Source organism: Nannobrachium achirus (genome assembly GCF_963921795.1).
Source record: "Nannobrachium achirus genome assembly, chromosome: 7".
Classification (NCBI taxonomy): Eukaryota; Metazoa; Chordata; class Actinopteri; order Myctophiformes; family Myctophidae; genus Nannobrachium; species Nannobrachium achirus.
Genome location: NC_137816.1, coordinates 61,765,529 through 61,787,629, shown reverse-complemented (window position 1 = coordinate 61,787,629; position 22,101 = coordinate 61,765,529). Strand labels below are relative to the sequence as shown.

The 22,101-nt window shown below is 42.1% G+C and overlaps 1 protein-coding gene across 4 annotated transcripts in view; it reads right to left on the bottom strand.

The window, feature by feature from the left end:
* LOC308289003 (neogenin-like) overlaps positions 1–22,101 on the bottom strand; it is a 232,735-nt gene that overhangs the window by 70,505 nt on the left and 140,129 nt on the right. For all 4 annotated transcript variants that reach the window (XM_080730503.1, XM_080730504.1, XM_080730505.1 and 1 more), the window contains exon 5: positions 11,940–12,076. In XM_080730503.1, coding sequence (XP_080586629.1) covers positions 11,940–12,076 — 137 coding nt within the window. The remainder of the gene's footprint in view (positions 1–11,939; positions 12,077–22,101) is intronic.

Genomic DNA, 22,101 nt, shown 5'->3' with positions numbered 1-22,101 from the left:
CAGCTTACAGTCATCAGACAAGGTAAAAGAACGAGCGTTCGTATTGTGCAACGAGCTGGGGTCAAAATTGGGGCGAACGGGAACGTCCGAAGCGGTAAAAGAGTTAAGCGTCTTTCAGACGGGAGGCGGTTGATGCACCCTAGTAATTCATTTTCAATGAGAGGCGTGAAGTTGAGGGGCTGCGAGACGAGCGGGCGCGGGCCCATGAAATTCCCGTGTGCGTGCTCGTTTGTGCATGCGCTCGCGGGTGGCAAGAGCTGTGTTGTGGTCATCTTCATTGAACGACCGCCCGGCGTTTACTCGCGGAGCGAGTGTTTGTGTCTACACTTCTCCGTCTGTAGGGCGCTTTGGACTGATGATAGCTTTTTGGTTTACCTATGATCCTACTGTAGATTACTATTTCTATGCATTTCATTATGATGTATTACCACCTTGTGTTGTCCTTGTTTATTATAAGTGCTCTGGATTATGTGTCTGCTAAATGCCTAAATTGTAAATCGTATCTTAAATCAGTCTCTATCATGCTCCAGCCTTCCTTTATCTGTGGCGTCCCTCCGTCTCTACAACAGTATAACATCTCACATCTGCACCTCACCTCTGGGTGGAACTCAGCCTGCCGTCGCTCTGTCTTTCCCTGATGACACGCACCATTTCCTCTAAATGGGAGTTCAGACATTTGGAACCTATTTAACTGGGCAATGAGCACAAACGCCTAAATATGCCAATAAAGCTTCAGGGGGCCCGGAAGCCGTCAGGATTCAAGAGGGGTGATTTCTCTGCGTGCGTGCGTGATCAAACTAACTAGATGGCTGCTTCCAGCTGAATTATGTGGAAAGTCAAACACTTGGTGCACGTAGCTACAACCGGCTGTGTGTGTGTGTGTGTGTGTGTGTGTGTGTGTGTGTGTGTGTGTGTGTGTGTGTGTGTGTGTGTGTGTGTGTGTGTGTGTGTGTGTGTGTGTGTGCGTGCGTGCGTGCGTGCCACTACAGTACACATCATTTAAGACTGGAACCAAGCCAGGCTCCTGATGAATCATGGCCATAAAATGATTGTGTCAAAATATATTTCAATATTTAATTATATTCCAAACAACAGTTTCCCAAACAGTGTGGGTAACGGACCAATTTTTATGGGTCATGGCTCGAGTAAAATACATTTTTAATCATTTTTATACATTTTAAAATAAACAAACACTCCCCCCCCCCCATTTCAAATTATCCTTCAGAAAACTAAAATGGGAAATTATGCATATTGACTACTTTCTACTTTTAGTACTTTAAGTACATTCATTTTGATACAGATAGGCCTACTTTTGTACTTTTACTTGTAACAAAGTATTTCTACGTTACAGTATTGATACTTTAAAACTTTGTTGTACTTTTTACACCACTGCTGTCAGGTGAAAAGAAGCAGAGCCAAGTGTGTCACACCAAGACCAACCAGTAGGGGTCAGCAGCAGTGACTGGGACTACATGGGGGAATTGACATAATGACTAGTACAGAAATATTAAAAATGGAAAACAGATGTTGAACCTTCAGCCAGGTTGTCAATAAACAGAAGGCCAACACTGGACAAACCCCAGAAAATCACACTACAGCAGTGGTCTACCAAGGCCCGCTAATATAATTGTTAAATATGAGGCAAAGCATCCGCTTTGAAAAAGACCTGTTAGTATTTTTGACAGCTTTGACCAAGAGTCCCATTAGCTTTACGAAGCGAAACAAAAGCGAGCGGGCACCCGGGGTTTACTCCGAGGGCAAGTGGAGCGCACACCACTCTAATTACCAATTCTGCTCTTCTCAAGATAACGGCTTTATTCTTAATCCCTATCAGAACCAACAGCTTCCGCAGTAAAGCATTTAAGATGCTTGATGCTCGCTTCCCAGTTGTAGAAGAGACAACAGTGCTTTGCTGTGTCCAGTTGAAGACAGAAGCGATAGAAAGGGGAGTCATGTTTGTTTGCGTCAACTCAAGATCTTGTTGTCTAGTCTGCCACAAGGCAAGCCTGGTCCGAGTGGGATATTTAAAGGATTTTTGCAGCTTACAGTAGATCCTTTTTATAAAGGCACAGTTTGCACTGCAGTATCAAAGTCTTTCACTAAGGCTGGCTGGTGTTTCCGTGGCATTCATATCCTATGCTATCTGTTGCATCTTGAGGTAATGAGAACCTCTGGCAAAAAAGGTTACATACATAAATATACAGATGTGAATGTGAGGTTCTTCACTAGTTAGTTAAGCATGCTCTTTGTAAAAAGAAAAGAAAAAAGAAAACGTGCTTCTATGTCCATTGTATCCTTACACAATATATTGTCCAAGTGTCCATTGTTTCTCACAGATCAGATAAACCAGGCCTTTTTCATTATATTTGAATAATGGAGTTTCTTTGATGGGGGTCCATCACAGAACATTCATTAGAAGTCTACGGAAGCTAAGTGGTGAAAAGCAAACACACAGCTAATAACTTGGGTGTTTTTCTTTTTCTCTTCTTTTCAGCATTTTATACTTTATTTCTTATATAGAGAGTAGAGGGAGGCAGGAAAGCCAGACGAGAGAGGAGAGACATGCAAGAAAATACAGAGTCGGATTCCAACTTGCAGTTGTAAAAAGAACAAATGGTCTGTGTATTAACAGGCTGAGCCACTAGGCACGCCCACACATGGCAACTTTAATAATGCTAACGTGTTGGAAACAACCATGCTATCAGTGTCAGCTATCATAATAAGGGCCACTAGGTATCTCTTTGTGCAAAGCTGAGCTGATTACAGCCAGAGGTAAACATAATTAAGGTTATATGACCTTCCTTGTCGATAGCGCCGTCACCGTGTTCATTCCCAACACAGTGCTGTTATTTTCATCAAGGTATTATGGCTAAAGGTAATGAATGATGCATTGATGTGACGTTGTAATGTTCGCGCACACACACACACACACACACACACACACACACACACACACACACACACACACACACACACACACACACACACACACACACACACACACACACACACACACACACACACACACACACACACACACACACACACACACACACACACACACACACACACACACACACACGCGCAAATAGACCTTTTTCCAGAGCGCTGTGGTGTCAGTGCACAGCCACACACATACTGTAGTGTAGATGCTGCTTGACACCGCAGTTATGGTTGCTACTCTGAGAAAGGGGACCGTATACTGTAATATATAGTACATAAATTATGACCCTTAAATCTATATACTTTGTTGGCCAGGGTCCCCCAGGGTCTATACTAACCTGCAAACCAGAAAAATCTGCCATTGCAAAAAAAAAAAGAATATATATAATACCCCCAAAAAACAAAACATTGTGAGCCTTGTATAGCCGCTATACGCATACTGTAGTTACAGTACTGTAGATCAGCAAGTTTTGCATAATGTTCACCTATTTGCACAGAATGTTCACCTATTATGACAAGCCCAGAGTAGCGACGCAAGAGTTGATGTGCAAGGTTGGTGTCTAAGTGTCTCAATTGGCTTAGCTGAAACACAACATCAATGTGTACTGTAAACAAGCAACATGGCTACTGTGGAGAAACTGTGTCAGTAAATGAGCATGATGCTCAGCTTTCGGTCTCACTCCACAGAGCAGGGAGACGTGAATCCCTCTCTCTGCACATGACTGAACATTGGAATGCTCATCAGACATTTTTACATCAAACCTCTCAGCTTCTGTTGCGGTGGAAGGTGGAAGGGTGGAAAAAAGTACTCTTTTTTTTACTTAAGTAAAAGCATCAATACTGCAATATAGAAATACCCTGTTACAAGTAAAAATCCGGGAATTCAAAATGAGTACTATTTTAGATTAAAAGTACAAAGGTATTAGCATCAACATGCACTTAAAGTAATTTATCATAATTATGTCTAAAATGTATTATACAATCTTTTGAAAATAGCAGATCTACAAGCTTGTAGATCGGCTATTTTCAAATAGCCAAGTGTTAAATGTATGTATGATAATAATAATAATAATAATTATCAAAATCTAAATCTACAAAGTAACTAGCAAGTAAAGTTTTCACACAATTGTATATTTGCCTCTGAGATGTAGTGGAGTAGAAGTAAAAGTACTGAAAATTGGAAATACTCCAGTAAAGTAAAAGTACGTCAGAGTTGTACTCAAGTACAGCATTTGAGTACATGTACTTAGTTACTACACACCCCTGGGGGCTTAGCAGCTACAGCGCTCACTCTACGGTGGGTCATACTATGCTGTATGTTTTACGCTTCTATCTGCTGGAGGCAGGGTACAAAGATTCACGGGAACGCATTATTATGCATTATTTTGTGCTTTAACCATTGAAAAATAGCAGATATACAAGCTTGTAGATCTGCTATTTTTTGAAAAATCTTGAAAATGTGTGCAGGTCTTTGAATATTTTTGACACGATTCTATAAATGTCTTCTAAATCCTTCTAAGGTTTTTTTTCTTAAAACCTATGTTTCTATGTCAGTGGTGCTCAAACCTTTTCATGTGAAGGACCCCCAGAATGATATGTATTTGGCCACGGACCCTCATCTCAAAATATTTAGTTCCAGGGACCCCCCAGAAGCAAAATTTGAGTTTAGTTTTTCGCTTAAAAATACATATATTGAAAGATTTGCACAAATTTTCAAATCTTTTCAAAAATAGCAGATCTATAAGCTCGCAGCGCGGCACTCGGTGCCACGCTGTGAGCTTGTATATCTGCTATTTTTCAATAGCTAAAGTATAAAATAACTAAGGCCCCTCCACCTTGGGCCCTAGTAACTCAGTCCCACTTTTCCCCCCAGTGTGACGCCCCTGGCTGGAGGCAGCAGTAGAAACAGCAGGAACCCCAGAGCAGAGTGAGCGAGCAGTTGACCTCAGTGTAAGCCAGTGGTTCCCAAACCTTTTAGCTCAAGACCCAGAAGAGAGATTAGACGTTTGCCTGGGACCCAAACTAGTGAAAATAGCAGATCTACAAGTTCACAACGCGTCGCTTCGTGCCACATAGCGAGCTTGTAGATCAGCTATTTTCGCCACTTCTTAAACATTTTGTTTTCTAATTTATGGAATTGCTTCTTTTATTTCTCCATGAAATTGCTGAAAAAATAATAATAACCATGGAAAAAAAGGAAATGTTTGGAAATAATAATAATTACAAACAAAAAATAGGAAACCAAAAATTAAGGGATAAAATGGCCCACAAGTGGGTCTCAACCCAGTGTTTGGGAAACGGAGGACTAAAGCCTGTATCATAGTCGGGTCCGCGGTGGAAGGCTTTACACCGCGGTGTAGTCTTTTCGAGTCTTTTTGAGTCATGAAACTACAACGTTACATCATTCCTCACGGTGGAGAGCTTTCCACCGTGAGTCCCAACACATCTCTCTGTTTTTACTATCAGACAGACAGGCTCTACACCCCGTTCACTGATTGGTCGACCTGAACCGGTCTAGACGGGGTAAAGGACTTCACCGTGGGCCGTGACTATGATGGCCTGCACTTATTTTCTGACTTGAGGTGGAAAGCTTTCCACCTCAAATTTGCGGTGCATAGGTCTCCACCGTAGACTCTGATACGGGCTTAAGCCACCACCAGTCACCGAGAAACATGCAACATGCTAAATAGCAAATCACTGAACATTTTGCCCGTCCCCCTAAAAACATTGTGGAGATGTTAGTCGTTTCAGTTTAGTTTGTGTATATTGGACAGTATAATACCCAACCCAAAAGCACATTCCAATAAGCTTCACTTCCAGACCCACTTGATGTAGAGTAAAATATTGATTTCTCTGCCTGCAGCTGTTGTCTTCTTCATTAACTTTCTGTCGGCAATTCATGCTGACCAACCAGCCGAGACACAGTTGCACAGTGGTGTTTTTTTTAATAGCCAAATATCCTCTTGCAAAAATATGAATTTGAATTGACTTCATGATTAGTTTTTGTGGCTGCAAAACAAATTTTGGATCATTATCGGCGGTAAATATACTGTAAACAGCATCTAAGCAGCCCTTCAGCATCATTAGCATGTAAAACGTAACATTGAGTTCCTTTACACTGGCTCCCAGTTGTTTTTAGGATTGATTTTAAAATTATTTTACTTGTTTATAAAGCTCTAAATGGTCTGGCACCTTCGTACCTCTATGACTGCCTGCATAGATACATTCCAAACCGCCCACTCAGGTCTTCTAGTGCTGACCTACTCAATGTGCCTACTGCCTACAATGACATATGGTGAAGCAGCTTTCTGCTTCTACGGACCGACAGCTTGGAATAAACTCCCACTACACCTAAGACAGGCAGCCTCTGTGGATAGCTTTAAAGCACAGCTCAATGCCTATTTCTTTACTCTTGCTTTTAGCTGAATTTTGATGCTATTGACGTCCACACTGTTCTGAAATTGTTCTTCAATGTTTTATGTTTTTATATTTATGTTTCTGCTTTATTGTATTCACGTGTATTTTTTTTTCTTCTGTTAAGCACTTGTGCTTCATTTTCTGCTCTGTAAAGCACTTTGAGCTGCATTTCATGTCATGAAAGGTGCTATACAAATAAAGTTTTATTATTATTATTTCGTGGCTAACACACTAAGCACTTGGCAGAATGAAGCATGCATTTAACACTAGATGTTATTCTCACATACCATGACCGTCCTAAATGCTCTCAAATCAAGGTACTGTACACTTCATCCAAAAATGTTAATGTAGAGGGAAGAGAACTGCAGTTGTTTCCATTATCCATTTCTAACGGGCAGACACACACACACCATCAATTTCCTCCACCCAACTCCCACTGATAGAGACAACACCTCTCCATAAAGCAAGGAAATGGGCTGTGTGTTGTGTTTTCCCTCGTTCGTTGCGCTTTTAATAGCCGATGGAAAGTTCCCTTTTTATTGGGACTCTGGGGAGAGGGCAGGAAGATGCTGTGTCATAATAACAACAGACTGAAAACCTCCCCGGGATTCTTATCCTTATCAAATTATTCACTTCCTCTGCAGGGTCATTTAGAGCCAACCATACTGATCCCTATCAGAAAAACTAAATAAATAAATAAAGTCTGTGAACTAGATTGGTTCCTTTGCCTTGACAACAATGTCTAAATTCAATTAAAGTTGCCAATATTTTCTACTCGCATAAACAACAAAAGGCTTGGACATTTTAATTACAATCGCTGACTTTCCGAACCATTTCCACAAGACTGAAAAATGTATGTGTGTGTGTGTGTGTGTGTGTGTGTGTGTGTGTGTGTGTGTGTGTGTGTGTGTGTGTGTGTGTGTGTGTGTGTGTGTGTGTGTGGCTGTTAGCTAAAATTAGGATCTAGAGTATAAATGTGTTTAATTATTCTATTCCAGGGGTCTTCAACAGGGGGTCCGGGACCCCTAGGGGGTCCTCAGAGTTACTAAAGGGGGTCCTCCAAATCTTTGTCTGATAGAAACCTTTTTTATATTAACCACTTAATAATAACGTTATTTATATAGCACCTTTCAAAACAATGTTACAAAGTGCTTAACAACATGATAAAAAACCCTAAACCCTAGCATCCATATTATTCTGAGAACTTTAGCCAAAAATAGCAGATAGCAGATCTGAGCTCTTAGATTGTCTATTTTCGGCAAAGAGATTTGGTGTAGAGGGGAAAAGGATGTCAAGTATTGACGGTTCAAGTGGTTAAATATCTTAAAACACAAATTGACATGTTTCCAAAATACACTGATGATTGTGCTGTCAAACAATGAAAGTATATGGAATCTATGAAAAAGTTGTGGGGGTCCCTGCTTCACCTCTCTCTCAACTAAGGCCTGAAAATGTTGAAGACCCCTGATCTAGAGTATAATGTGTTTAATTATTCTTTATAAAAAATGAAAGAAAAAAGGAAAGGCGGAAAAATAGACTCAATTTGCCTTTGGTGGTTTCCTCCAGTACATGGGAAGGTGACAAAACATTTATATGGCTCAAGCATTTCCTGGACGTGAGCCTCTCTATGGAAAGAACAGTCATACTGATGGAATGATAGCACCAGGCGGTGATAAACGAGGGCCACTGACTCCGTCTCCAAGTCCAATAAAAACTCAAAAAACACAATATGTTTGTACAGAAACTATTTCTGTCCCGCAAACACACGGTCCAGATCTGGGCGGTGCCCCCAGTCAACAGGGCCATAATCAAAAGCTGCTGCCTCCTCTGGCCCCCATTTATCCTCTTGCCAGCTCTAATAAAGGGTGAGATGTTGCAGCGCAGCCACACTCAATAGAACACACATACAAACATTTAGTGCTTCCACATGTGTGTCGAAGCCAAGGACAAGAGTGCAGAGACACACTATATTCTATCCCCCTGGCCTGAGATTGGTTCCATTCTTTCTCCACATACAAAGATACATTTGTCTTAGTGGGGTCATTATGGAATTCAAAGCAGAAACAAAACATTTCAATTCAATTTGATTATAGCGTTGAATCGCAATAGGTTGTCTCAAGACACTTAACATACAGTGCAGAGGACAACCCCCCCTCACCCAGACCTTGAACAAGCATTTTTGCAAGGAAATCTCCCTGTTGAACTAGAAACATCCTGCAGAACCAAACTCTACTAGGGTGGGTGGCGGAGAGGAGAGAGAGGGAGATACATGAGAAAGTACGACTATGTCCATGTTCAGACCATGACATTATGTCCTACCCATCTCGCAGAAGTTTCCCCTTGTGAAGTCAACAACCCTTGTTGGACAATGTACTGAGTGCATTGTACATACTGTACACTAGACGACTGTCATGTTGATACAGCAACGACTACATGCCCTGTTTACTAAAAAAAAAGAAAAAATCCCCAGGCATGGGAAATCACGTTAAGCTGAAGGGACAAGGGACAAGGCCCTGCCATTTTTCTCCTCAGAAATCAACCCATGTTGGACGAACCATACAGGCATTCACGTGTGTAACCACATCTACTTGTAACTGCAGCAACACACCTCAAACTAAGAGACTCTAATTCAACAGATTAACACCAGCTGCCCCAAGGCCCCTCAGTCGTTCTCTAGGCAGGAACCTGACCATCCTTTCCCATATCAAATCCTGGGCTGACTCTGCTGGACCTGTTCTCCAATCCCTAGGCATGCGTAGCGGAAGGTTTTAAGAGAAGCCAGAAGCCACTGACTTGTGAACCCATAACGCCACCTTCTTAATGAAGAAAAATAAGTCCCAAGGTCTTCAAGAAGAGACTTGGGGGATCAGTGTCTGATGCGAAAGGAAAATCGATTGCACAATAACACATTGTCAGTAGCACCTCGGCGTTACCAGTCAACTGTTTCTAGCCTCCGACATGAAAAACAATCATTACCACACATTATTCTCCATTACAACGACCTATGCCTTTTGACAATATCACAAGGAGCGCCAATCAATCCTGTATTATGTGTGTGCATGCGTGCGCTCAGAGACTTCCGACAGAGATTGCAAAGAAATGGCAGGCAGGAGGCTACACAAGGAACGGTGGAGTTTAGAGATATTGAGGCAAACGGATGCATACAGTATTCATGGAGAGAGAGAGAGAGAGAGAAGATTGGTGAAAGCAGTTCTTCCAGTGACCGGCTAACCTTTCCCTTGCTCCTTCATTTTGCTGTCCTGAACGGGGGGGGGGGAGTGGAGGCAGTGTGATGATGCAGGGAGAGGGGAACAGAATTCACTGAAAAAATTTGTGAAATACGGAGGCTGAGTGCTTCACTGCTCTAAACCTTTTTCTTAACCCTCAGCACAAAATGCTGTTACATTATCTGGAATACACACACACTCTGTCATAATGCAGCCATTTGTGTGTGCATGTTTAATGAGGTAAATTATGTGGTGGCATTAGGACTAATATATCCTTTGTTGAACAACCCTTTCGACAAATATGTTGACATTTTATTCTGTTAGAAATATGGCATTTGTGTCGAGTGACACTTGTCGGAAAGGGTCACGCAATCAAGTATCATTTAGCCTTTAGTGAGAAAGAAGCGTTAAAGAACTAACGTGTCTGACGGAACATAATGTGGGTCTAGTGTGAAATGATGAATAGAATAAAATGTTACCCATCAAATAATGCACTTACTGATAATGTAAATTCATAACGTGCCATCAACAATTGCACCAAAATCATAATATTTTCCTTTGATGCTTAAATTGACATCGAGCCATTTCAAGATGAGTTCAAATGACTTACGATGAGCATTTACCATCATTTTGTATTACCTTATTTTATCATCTTTGTAAAAATAACAGATTAATAGGCTCTATGCACAGCAGCCATATTGGAAATAAACTGGGCCTCTTACTTACTTCCTTACCAATGATAGTAACGAAGGCTCTGTTCCATTTAGTGTAGCACAGTGGTTCTCAAACATTTTAATTTCAAGGACCCCCATAACTCTGAGAATGTAAAAACGGGTCCATTTGGTCCCATTTGTACACTCTCCGAGTTACACACCAGAGTTAAGCCCTTTGCACACAGGACAGTTGCGTTTTTTTAGTTTGCTGCATGAATAAAACGCATTGGATTTGGTGTGCAATGCTGTGCGGAATCGGCGCTGCGGATCCCAAAAGGAGTGATGAGTTTTTACCGCATGCGACAACACGCACAAATCGAACTGGGTTCGATCGAGAAGAAAACGCACGGCCGCAGCCACTCGTCGCACGGCTAATACAGATCCGGTGTGCATGAGGTCGTAGAGAATCATTGTTTTCTTTAAAAAAAAATGAAATAGTCTGTTTTATCCGTGCGGATAAACGCGCCTATGTGTGCAAAGGGCTTTACTCTCAGAGTTACACACCCGTAAGGGTGAATTGGGAACACCCTGAGGGAACCATGAGGGTGCCGGGACCACACCTTGAGACCCACTGGTGTAGCAGAGTGTTTCCAGTGAGCCAACATGACATCGTATCAGCACTCTAGTATCATTGGTAACATCATTGGTAACACCTGTATAAGGAAGAGGCCCAATGTCTTCAGAATATGGCTGCTGTGAATAGAGCCTATTGGCGTAGATACAGAACCTTGACGTGGCACAAGGTACGGTTTAGCAGGAGTTTTGTCCCCTCAGCCATCGCTGCACTAAACAATCTGCAAGCAACCGCCCCCGTCGCTAGGATGGTTTTTCTGTGAATAGTGGGGACCTGTCTTGTGATGTTTTGTGTTATATGGTTTTGTGTTATTTTTTGTGTTGTACAGATTTGAAGACACATTTCCCCTCGGGGACAATAAAGATTATTATTATTATTATTATTATTATTATTATTGTGACTCCCCTGCCAGTAGAGTCCAGAAGAGAGGACAGCAGAGAAGAGTCGACGCTCACCGTCTCTCACAACGTTCCAAGCTGGCTTTGTGTAAAGTAGGGCTAATTACATTTTTTTATTTGGAGAAAACATTTCTGGGATCAGAAGCACGATGACACAAGTAGAGATGAAAAGACTTCTGAGAAAAAACTATTTTTCGATTAGCAAATATAGAGCGAATTAGTGCCTTTTGAAGACTCGCTGAGACAATTAGTCAGTGTTCACACGGGGAAACAGTGGTCAATGTTTGCAGAGGAGCCGTAATTAATACTCATCAACACCAAACCTTCCACGTATCTGGCAGTTGATTTATTTAGCCCATTAAAACTAAATGTTAGTGAAGAATAATGCAAATGTAATAGTGTGGGCTTGTGCAGAGACTAATAGAATCGACCTACTGTAGATTACGTACCGGTAGATAAGGAAGGGAATTGTGTAAAGCCCAGAAACCATCTACCCTCTGTTGTGATTCTTATCTAAGAGAGTCCAGGTGAACGTCTGAGCGAGCGGCTGCAAAAATGACTGGATGGAATCCCAATACGTTGCATGAACCCAAATGGATCCTTATGTAAAAAGTTTGAGAACCACTGCTTTACACCATTGAGCGTAGGTGGATGTCTTCAGTCATACCTTGCACTGTGAGCTGGGCCTGGGCTTCGATGCTGGCGTTGGCACTGTCTGCCATGCATGTGTAAAGACCAGCATCATCCTCTGTCAGAGCGCTGATCCGGAGGCTGCTCCCTCCCACCACCTCTATGCGACCCGCACTGCAAAACACAGAAGAAGAGAAGATGACGACAAACAAATCTCAAGCAGCGGTCATCGTCATGCTGGCTTGTGATGGACATTTTTGGTTAAAATTCTATTTTTGCCATGGACATAAAAAAATTTGTAGACCAACACAAAGTGCTAGCCCTAAATGACAATTACAGTATTTTCTGGACTATAAGGCGCACCTGACTATAAGGCGCACATAATAGACGCTACCGTTGCGTTATGCATCCAACAGATGGAGCTGTGCTAAAGGGAATGTCAATGTCAATGAATGATCCATATATAAGGCGCACTGGACTATAAGGCGCACTGTAGTTTTTTGAGAAAATTAAAGGCTTTTAAGTGCGCCTTATAGTCCGGAAAATACGGTACTGGTCTATAACTCATAAATAAGAGTGTGCAAATGGAATCAAAATGGACCCCTAAGGGAGTCCTTGAAAATAAATCACTGAGACTGTACGTGTGAACTGTACCAGTGGACTCCTAATGTACCATACAGTACATACAGTGGTGTCAGAGTAAATTAGTGTCATACATATTCTGAGGAAAACCTGGATACTTGACATTCAGTAGCTGTGTATTATGATCAAAATAAGAACATTATAATGGGGTGTAAAAGCAAAATCTGAAATTTGCCATGGACAAGGCCTAGTCTTGCCACAGACACATTTATCCGCGTATGGACATATTGATGGACCACGGATCTCAAGGTTCAACTCCATTGCCTGGAGATAAAGGACTTATTAAGTACACACACACACACACACACACACACACACACACACACACACACACACACACACACACACACACACACACACACACACACACACACACACACACACACACACACACACACACACACACACACACACACACACACACACACACACACACACACACACACACACACACACACACACACACACACACACATGTATGGATTTTCTACTTTGTGGGGACATTTCACATAGTCTACTATCTTTGTAGGGACATTCCATTCATTTTTATGCAAGTCCTGTTGCCTTACCCTAACCTCTATCCCTAAACCTAACCCCTAACCCTAACCCTAACCCTTAACCTAACCTTTTCCTTGTGGGACACTAAAATATGTCCCCACAAGGTTTTTTTCTCCGATTGTACTATCTTTGTGGGGACATGAGGTCCCCACAAAGTAGTAATTCCCTGTCCACACACACACACACACACACACACACACACACACACACACACACACACACACACACACACACACACACACACACACACACACACACACACACACACACACACACACACACACACACACACACACACACACACACACACAGAATTTGAAAATTGCAAACAATGCAAATGTACCTACAGTATATTTTGTTTCTCATCGTATTCATGCTAAACAGCGTATAACTCTTTTTATTGAGTACACTGCGAAACCTAGTAAACAACGTGTGGCATCATCCTTCAGCTGATACCATGTGTGAGATGTTTTGAACCCATTTTCATAACACTGAGTCACGGAATGAGAACATCACTGTTTCTCTGCTGATATACTGTACCTCGCCTCCGTCTGGATTTATGAACACGTTTTAATGCTTTACTGGAGGAACTGTGGACCCTTGTTCTATGTGTTATATACATCTTGTCTTGCCGAATGAAACAAACTAACATTTCATTTAATTCTCACATTTATTCTCATAAATATAACATGTCATGTGCAGAGGAGGGCTTGTAACTCTGTGGTTCTACAAATTAATCATCATGTCATAAGCCTATACATTCTACCCTGATTTAGTGAATATCAGTACTGTAACTCCTGCCTTATATGTAGGAAGGAAGCATATTGCATTTTCATCAGATGAAATAATTGTATATATTTTCTTAATTACAAGAAAAACTCAGTATTTCAAGGGGCAGTTGGATATTGATGTCAGTTTTACACAGTGCCAGCTGCGGGTGCATAATCTTAAAGTTGACACCCCTACGACACAGAAAATGATTTGGAATGTCTACAGTCACAATCTCACACAACACAACGATCCTGCACAGTAAAAACAATTATCCAGACACAAGTTTGTCCATGTTTCAGGTTATCCTAACCCTAACCCTATTTTGAGGTAGAACTGTGGGGTGGCAGTGGCTCAGGGGTAGAGTGGCCGGTAGAGCGGCCAGACGGCAACCGTGAGGTTCCCAGTTCAATCCCGGGCTCCCCCAGAGTTAGCGTTAAAGTGTCCTTGAGCAAGACTCTGAACCCCTAAATGCTCCCGATGAGCAGGTTGGTGCATTGCTTGGTTTCCTCCGCCATCGGTGTGTGTGTGTGTGTGTGTGTGTGTGTGTGTGTGTGTGTGTGTGTGTGTGTGTGTGTGTGTGTGTGTGTGTGTGTGTGTGTGTGTGTGTGTGTGTGTGTGTGTGTGTGTGTGTGTGTGTGTGTGTGTGTGTGTGTACCTTTATTGGAAGGACGAATGTAATGTAATGCACAATCTATGTAAAGCGCCTTGGATATAAAGCGCTATATAAATGTGCCATTTAACTCAAACTTGTGACATGTTATTGTAGTTACTGTACATTGTTACAGCACTACTGTAACTGCTTTGAACCACCAGGGAACTCCTAAAATAACCATTTACACACGGAACCAACTGTAACCTCACACTCCATCAGCAAACCCAATTCTTCTCAGCCTCATCTTAAGCAGCCCAAGCTGGTCAGCTTCCCCAACAGGCCACCAGGGAGAGTAGTCTACTCCTCCCATTGAGGAGACATGAAATACAAATAAATCAATAAAAAAGCAGTGTATTTAGACATGGGATAAATAGACACAAAAAAAGGGTGAAAGAGATAAAGACAACAAAGAGCAGCAGCAGGCTGGCTCGAGAAGGGTAAATTACAGAGAGAACTAAGCAAGTGAGCGATACTGTGCAGCGACAGAGGACGGCAAGATTAGCCACTATAATTTGCCACAGGGGTGGAGATCCACGCAGCGGCAGTGAAAGGCACTCGGTGGAAAGCAACCCTTCTGCCAGCTATTGAACCGTCTTTAAACAAAGTGAAGGACTAGCTGGGACTTCCATTCACACCCTCCTCCTCTCTCCCTCACTGGTTTCTACTCAGACTGTTGGCAGAATTGGCCCTGGGGCCATCTGTCTGTCTGTATCCCGGTGTGGGGCATTGGAGTGGCTCTCTACCTGCTGTCACTGGTAGTGACATCACTGGTAGTATTGGGGGAAGTGCAGCATAGGGCTTGTACATCATATGGAGGCTTGTAACGCACCCAAACAAACAAACCAAAAAAAAACATCGTACCCACTCTTTATTGTTCGTGCAACATCGTACCCACTCTTTATTGTTCGTGCAGGTTTGCGCACGACCGTTCTCGCCAACAGGGACGTGCAGAGAATGTTAGAGTGGCAGGGGCTGACATTTCTAAAAGGGCCTTTTGGTGGAAAATATCGAAAATAGCAGACCTCCAAGCTCACAACGCGTCGCTATTTTCGGTGCTTGATACCACAATAAACTAAGCATAATCAAGTCAATACTGGAGATGTGGCGTAACGGCATAGATTTCTACACAGAGAGGGCAATTCTTTCAACATAAGATTCATGTTCAGTTCAGGAGTTTGGACAAGGCAATTCTCTTGACTGCTGCCTTCAGGTATGGCATGGAAAGAGGGCATTTGAATTTCTTTGAGTAAAAACGGCATTCATGATCTGGATAGGGCACTTTTTACAGACGGATAAAAGGGCAAGGACTCAAGCCCCCGTTGCTGTCTATGTGTGCAAGTGCCTTCTCGCCAAACCTAGCGTATATATATCTATATATCTTATATACGATGCATTTCAACGACAATGCGTGCAGAGCAAAGAAACGGGAACGACTGCATTCATTAACATCAGTGTTCATTTTTATTTAGTTTAGTCATAGTATTTTGAATGAAATGTTATTTAGTCTAGTTTTAGTTTATTAAATATATTTTTTGTCAACAAAAAATATATCTTTTATTATTTGTATCATAATGCCTGATTTTACACTAGGTTGCATGCTGACAATGGCGTAGATCTGCTTGTAGATCTGCTATTTTCAAAGCGCCACAACACATTTATTTTTAGTTCTCCACTAGTCCCTCCCAAACATTTTAGTCTAGTTTTGTTGAAGAAATTGTCAATATTAGTCTTAGTTTTAGTCATCATAGCTTAGTTTTTATTTAGTGAAAATAATGAACACAGAAATGAACACGGTCATTAACACGGAGCAGAAGAAAAGCAGCGTCCGTGCGCTCACGCCTGCCTGCTTGGTTTAATGCATAACAAAGCACAAACATACTGTTGAGGAGGGCCAGCAATGCTTTAAGATTACACAGAGGTAATTAAAACCTGAGAGTGTAGAAAATTGACCCTTAAGTAAATGAACACACAACCGGAACTGTACTGTGTACTTGATAATTGTTTGTACTCCGCCTCCACACACACACACACACACACACACACACACACAGCTAAACACAACAAGACAGAATAACTGCAAATGCCAAATGCCAAGTTAGAAAGGCCACGGTTTATTTTTCATTGCAAAGCCCCCACATGTGAAACCCCCGCTGTCTACTTGAGACACACATATAGTAGTAGTAGTCACGGAGCTGGGCATCTATTCATAGATGCATGGCCTTTTGTGTCGCGAAGCACTGTACCGTGGGGGAGGTCAATAGCCTCTATTGTAATGGAAAAAAAGGAAGCCAGACACATTCTCAAAAGCTACTGCACAGTTTCTGGATGGGATACGTTTTATAATAAGCAGATCTAAGGGCCAATTGCTAAATCTAAAGTGGTTCAGAAAATGAGAAAAGTGGCCATTATCAAGAGACAGAGAGAAAAGACCCCGAGTTAAATGGGCTTGAGCTGAATGGGTCTTAGAGACGCAGCGGCGCACAGCACCACTGTCAAGGTGTGTTTGCCATTTACTGCTATTCAAATTGAAATGAGGATACTTGTTGTGGTAAAACGCCATCTTGTGCATTAGCCGATTCCTCGGCGAGAGGCCCAGGTAAGAGGGGGTGCTAATTAAAAGTACATCATTCAGTATTCACATACAAAGAGCTGTTTAATTATCTCATAATTTTCGCTGTCACTTTTTATTCACACAGAGACTAGTAGACAAGTGCGTGTGTGTGCGTGCGTGCGTGCGCAAAGACACACAACGAGGTGAAGGTGTTCGGCAGACTGGGTGAGATGCTGCTAATTGGCCTCAATCTCTCTTTATCGGGCGTGGACTTGATGTGTAAATCTTGAAACGTGATAAAAATTCTATTTATAGAGTCACACGTGTCTCTGTCATAGTGTTTTATGCCAGTTTAATCATTTATGCTAATGTACCAATGAAAATGGATGATGCTCACAACATTTCAGTCATGTGTTGTTGTTGTTGATTTTTTTCATGGCTACAGCTGTTCAAATGGTTGTTACAAACCCTGTTATCATTGTATGTATCGCTTGCTTCACTACTGCATCGTAAGCACTGGGATATTAATCTTAGTCAGTGTCTTTTTATCACCCTATGTTGAATATTTATTGGATATCATTTAGTTGCATAGATTTTACCAGAAATTATGCAGCTGATATGCCCCAATTCTCTGCCACTTGCAACCATTTTGGGCATACGGTATCATTACCCCCCGAACTTATTTGGTTCAAAATGAGTTCTAAATAGGGGTGTAACGATATAGTAACTGTATCGAAATATTGTTTTTAACTTAAAAAATCGAAGTATATCGAACTGAAAACAGCTAAAATTGAATCGTATCGTTTTATTTTGTATCGTAACGAATCGTCAGTGCAAAGAATCGATTGTATTGATACTACCTACTTGTTCATTATATTTAGCATTTTTAAGAAGAAAAAATTAAAAGGAGGGGTTTAATTACTTTTCCTTTCCATATAGCTACATGGTCTATCATAACTGTGTGTAATCTCTGGGTTCATGTCAAGGTGAAGGTTTGTCAATATACAATGTCCATGTATTTGGCAGATAATCACTGTGTTTACTTATTTATATCCATAATAATACATGTTTCCCTTAAAAACCTGCACTATCCACACCTTTCACACAGATTTAATTTCTTTGCTAAATAGTTATTATATCGATTTTAAATCATTGAATCGAATCGTATCGTATCGCCATGAATGAACCACTATCGTCCATGTATCGTATCGTCAACCATGTATCGTGATATGTATCGAATCGCTATGAAAATGTATCGTTACACCCCTAGTTCTAAACCATCGGTCTCTACTCTACTCTATGGGTGTGAATGTGAATGCATACGCAGTACTGTTACACCCCTAATAAAATGGTGCCATAATTCACAGCCAAAGTGTTGGTAAGGAAATCAACTGCTATTTCTATGTCCCATGATTTCGACTAAGGGTGTCGGCAGGTTAGCTACTCATCAGCGTCAGGGTTACTGAGGTTAGGGTTAGGTTTAGGCATAGAGGTTAACATTCAACAGCATCGGCAGGTTAGCATTTCACCAGGTTAACATTCTCCCGCGTCGAAATACTGGGACGTAGAACAAATGTTATGTCGAAATATCAACACGCTCCCTCTGAATACGTGCTAGTCTGCTCAGTACAACAGGGCAACAGTACCCTGCATATCTCCTTTGTGTTTCTTGTGTGTCCGGTGATTGAGTAGGCTACACGGTTAGAGAGCAATCAGTAATCATAAATGACATCAACGGCGAAAATTAGTAGGGAACTATAAACTTTGTTGGGTCTACTCTCCTGACACACCAACCTCCATAGACATATAAAGGTAGACGCCTCCTCCGGCTCTGGGGCGTTGGTGAAAGAGGACTGGCAAGCTTCCGGAATTCTGAAGGACGGATGCTCGGTAGGCCAATCAGATGCGGGACTCCCTCTTTCCAACTGCAGGGGGCAGAGTGCCTTCCACAGTTCCACAGTTACGCACTTCTGCCAGTCCTGTTTTACCAGTCGCGCCAATGAACTGCAGCGGCGGAGGAGGTATCTAGCTTTTTATATCTGTGCCAACCTCCCTGTCCCTCTCTCTCTCTGAAAGTGAACTTCAATTGAACTTCCCCCTTTGGATTGGGTAAAATCAGTGCCATGCATTTTGGAACAGCTTTGAAAAAAAGGGAACACATCTTTTCTGTCCACAAATGGCAGATGGCAAACTGGGATACAAGAATTTCCACTTGAACACATTTTACTCCCAAACAAGAGATCTCACAACCTACCGGCTGGATTGCCACAGAATTATCTGTGCATATTGAATCTCCCGACAGAAGGGCAGATTTTGGTGACTTTTGGGCTTTCCCTCTATAGTGTCCCTTGTTTCTCAAAGTCTAGGGGGCAGATTGCCGTTGAACTTGCTGACTTCTGGCTTTCATTTGTTACATCCAAATGTGCCATATTGGTCAAACACAAAGAGTAAAAATAATAAAAGTCAAGGTGGGAGAAAAAAAAATAATAACAATAGCTGCAGCCAATAGCTTTGGCTGCAGCTTCTCAAGCGAATCAGCCATGAAAAGGGTTTTGTTTCCCTCAGGCTCATAATGAATAGCTGCAGGGACGCTGAGATGGGAACAACTCTTGCATACAATACTTTATTTGGTTGTTCTAGTTTTTTTTTGCCCTGACAGGACCCGCTGAGACTAAACAGCTCTTTTGATTGGCGCATATTACAATGAAGCCTGCAGCTCCTTAACTTGCATAATATCCATAATTGAGAGTTTCCTAATCTGCTACTGCATGGGGGAGTACGTTTGTGTGCGCTCCATCTCAATAATCAAACATGATTCGGTGTGCACAATCCTTCAGCTACGGCCTTGTACAGTTCTACTGTATATGGTACAGAGGCACCACACATGGGGATATTATAGTCCATACGATTTTACCACATGAGTTCATTAATTAAAACAGATTATTGCGACCGAAGGTCACAGTTTACCATGAGAAATGTCACAGCTTGTCCGCATGTAGACGTGAAGCTGTGTGTGTACACATTTTTACAGTGGGTTGGTTCCCTTGACACATCGCTGTGACATCACAGGTGACATCATAGGTGACATATATCCATATATGGGTATTCCCCAGAATCCCTTTTATGTCCATAATATGAAGATCCCTGATGTCATCGATATATATCACTTGCCAGATGGCCAAGACATGGCCCATATATATGGGAATGCCCATATATGGAGGAAGATAGATAGATAGATAGATACCTTGGATCTCCATGAATGGTCATAAAAGGAATGTACTATATACAGTACATGGATCTCCATATATGGGTAACTGGTCCGATATACATCACTGGCCAGATGGCCAAGAATTGGCGCGACCTCACCATTGAGGCGTCTTACTAGTATATAGATGAGGGGAAAGCAGGTAAGCGAGGAAGCAAGTGAGACGGATCAGGAGGACGACGACGACTTCCGACTTCAAAATTAAATACTTGTAATGTGTCACGATGATCTGAAGGCGAGACAAGGACAGCGGATGCCTCGCGGGGGAAAGCGAGAAGGAGAACTGGTCTGTTTGCATGTGTGTTTGGTGATGATGTGATGGAGACAGAGAGACAGTCTAAAAAGAGTTCTCATGCTCCACTGGCAGGGAACAGTGTAGCGTGTCTTGTTTTCTCTGCTGCAACATGGCAATGAAAGCACTCCATTACCTTAGCTCACTCTAGTGCTGCCATCTATCATTCCACTCGCGGGGAAGAAACTTGAGCTCCGACTTACGTACAAGTCTAGCTGCAGTTCCCATGCCTTATCTGAAATAAAACAGTTTTTTTTTGCTGACAGATATTTATTGACTGATTGATTGCTTATTTTCGTGTCCTGCCCTCATGGGTTTTATAAGATGCCATTTTAGGCTTTTACGCTTACAGTATATTCACATAACACATTCAATTAGAGCTCAGAACACTGTATATCTAGCTGTATAATTCTGTGTTCTATCTCAATTTTTGACAAATAAAAGCTGCCACAACAGAAGCTCCTTTAACAATACAAGTCTTTCATGATCATCGAACACAAGGAAATCACACATTAATTACCTAACAATTTCCGTTATGTCAAATCATCTCTCGAGCGGATCTTACTATACATAATTTGCGTTCCTCACATTACTCAGTGTGTGTGTGTGTGTGTGTGTGTGTGTGTGTGTGTGTGTGTGTGTGTGTGTGTGTGTGCGCGTGTGTGTGTGTGTGTGTGTCTCTCTCACTCGACTCACTAGACAAGATTCTGCAATTCCACAACACATGCCTTTAACACCAAACTCGATAAACGCCATCATCTTTTGTTCATCTTCTGGTGCCACTCCAACTCCTGCTTGGCAACCAAACAACTACAGTGGAACATAATGTGCTTCTCTATGCCGTCTCCTTGCACTTAGAACTCCAATAATAATGGCACAATCACTTTGTGCTGCTGAGAAGGGGGCAGTGGGAGCTAAAGAACCAGGGAGGGAATCGTGGCGGCATAGCTCAGGGGTAGAGAAACCGTTATTAGAGCACGAAGGGTTCCCGCAGGGTTCCCAGTTCGAATCCGGGCTCCCCCCGAGTTAATGTCGAAGAGTCCTTGAGCAAGACTCTGAACCCCTAATTGCTCCCGGTGAGTAGGTTGGTGCCTTGCATGGTTTCCTCTGCCACCGGTGTATGAATGTGTGTGTGAATGGGTGAATGTAATGCACAATATCTGTAAAGCACCTTGGATAAAAGCGCTATATAAATGCACCATTTAACAATCCTACTAATAGTGACGCTGAACAAAAGGAGCCAGTGAAAATCCTAAGCGATTAACATTGATGGGTACTAGTAGTGTCTCTGATGGGTTACATCGCGTCACAACACATCTCAGGTGCCTTTCTTATTTAAAAAAGCAGTTAACCTTAAATTGGTTTGAGGATAGAGAATGTGCAAACTTGGTGGCTGGGGATCACAGTGATGGGTTGAGGGTGGAGTTTTCATAGTGTTGTTACTGTGCTTTCATCTGCGCGCAGAGAG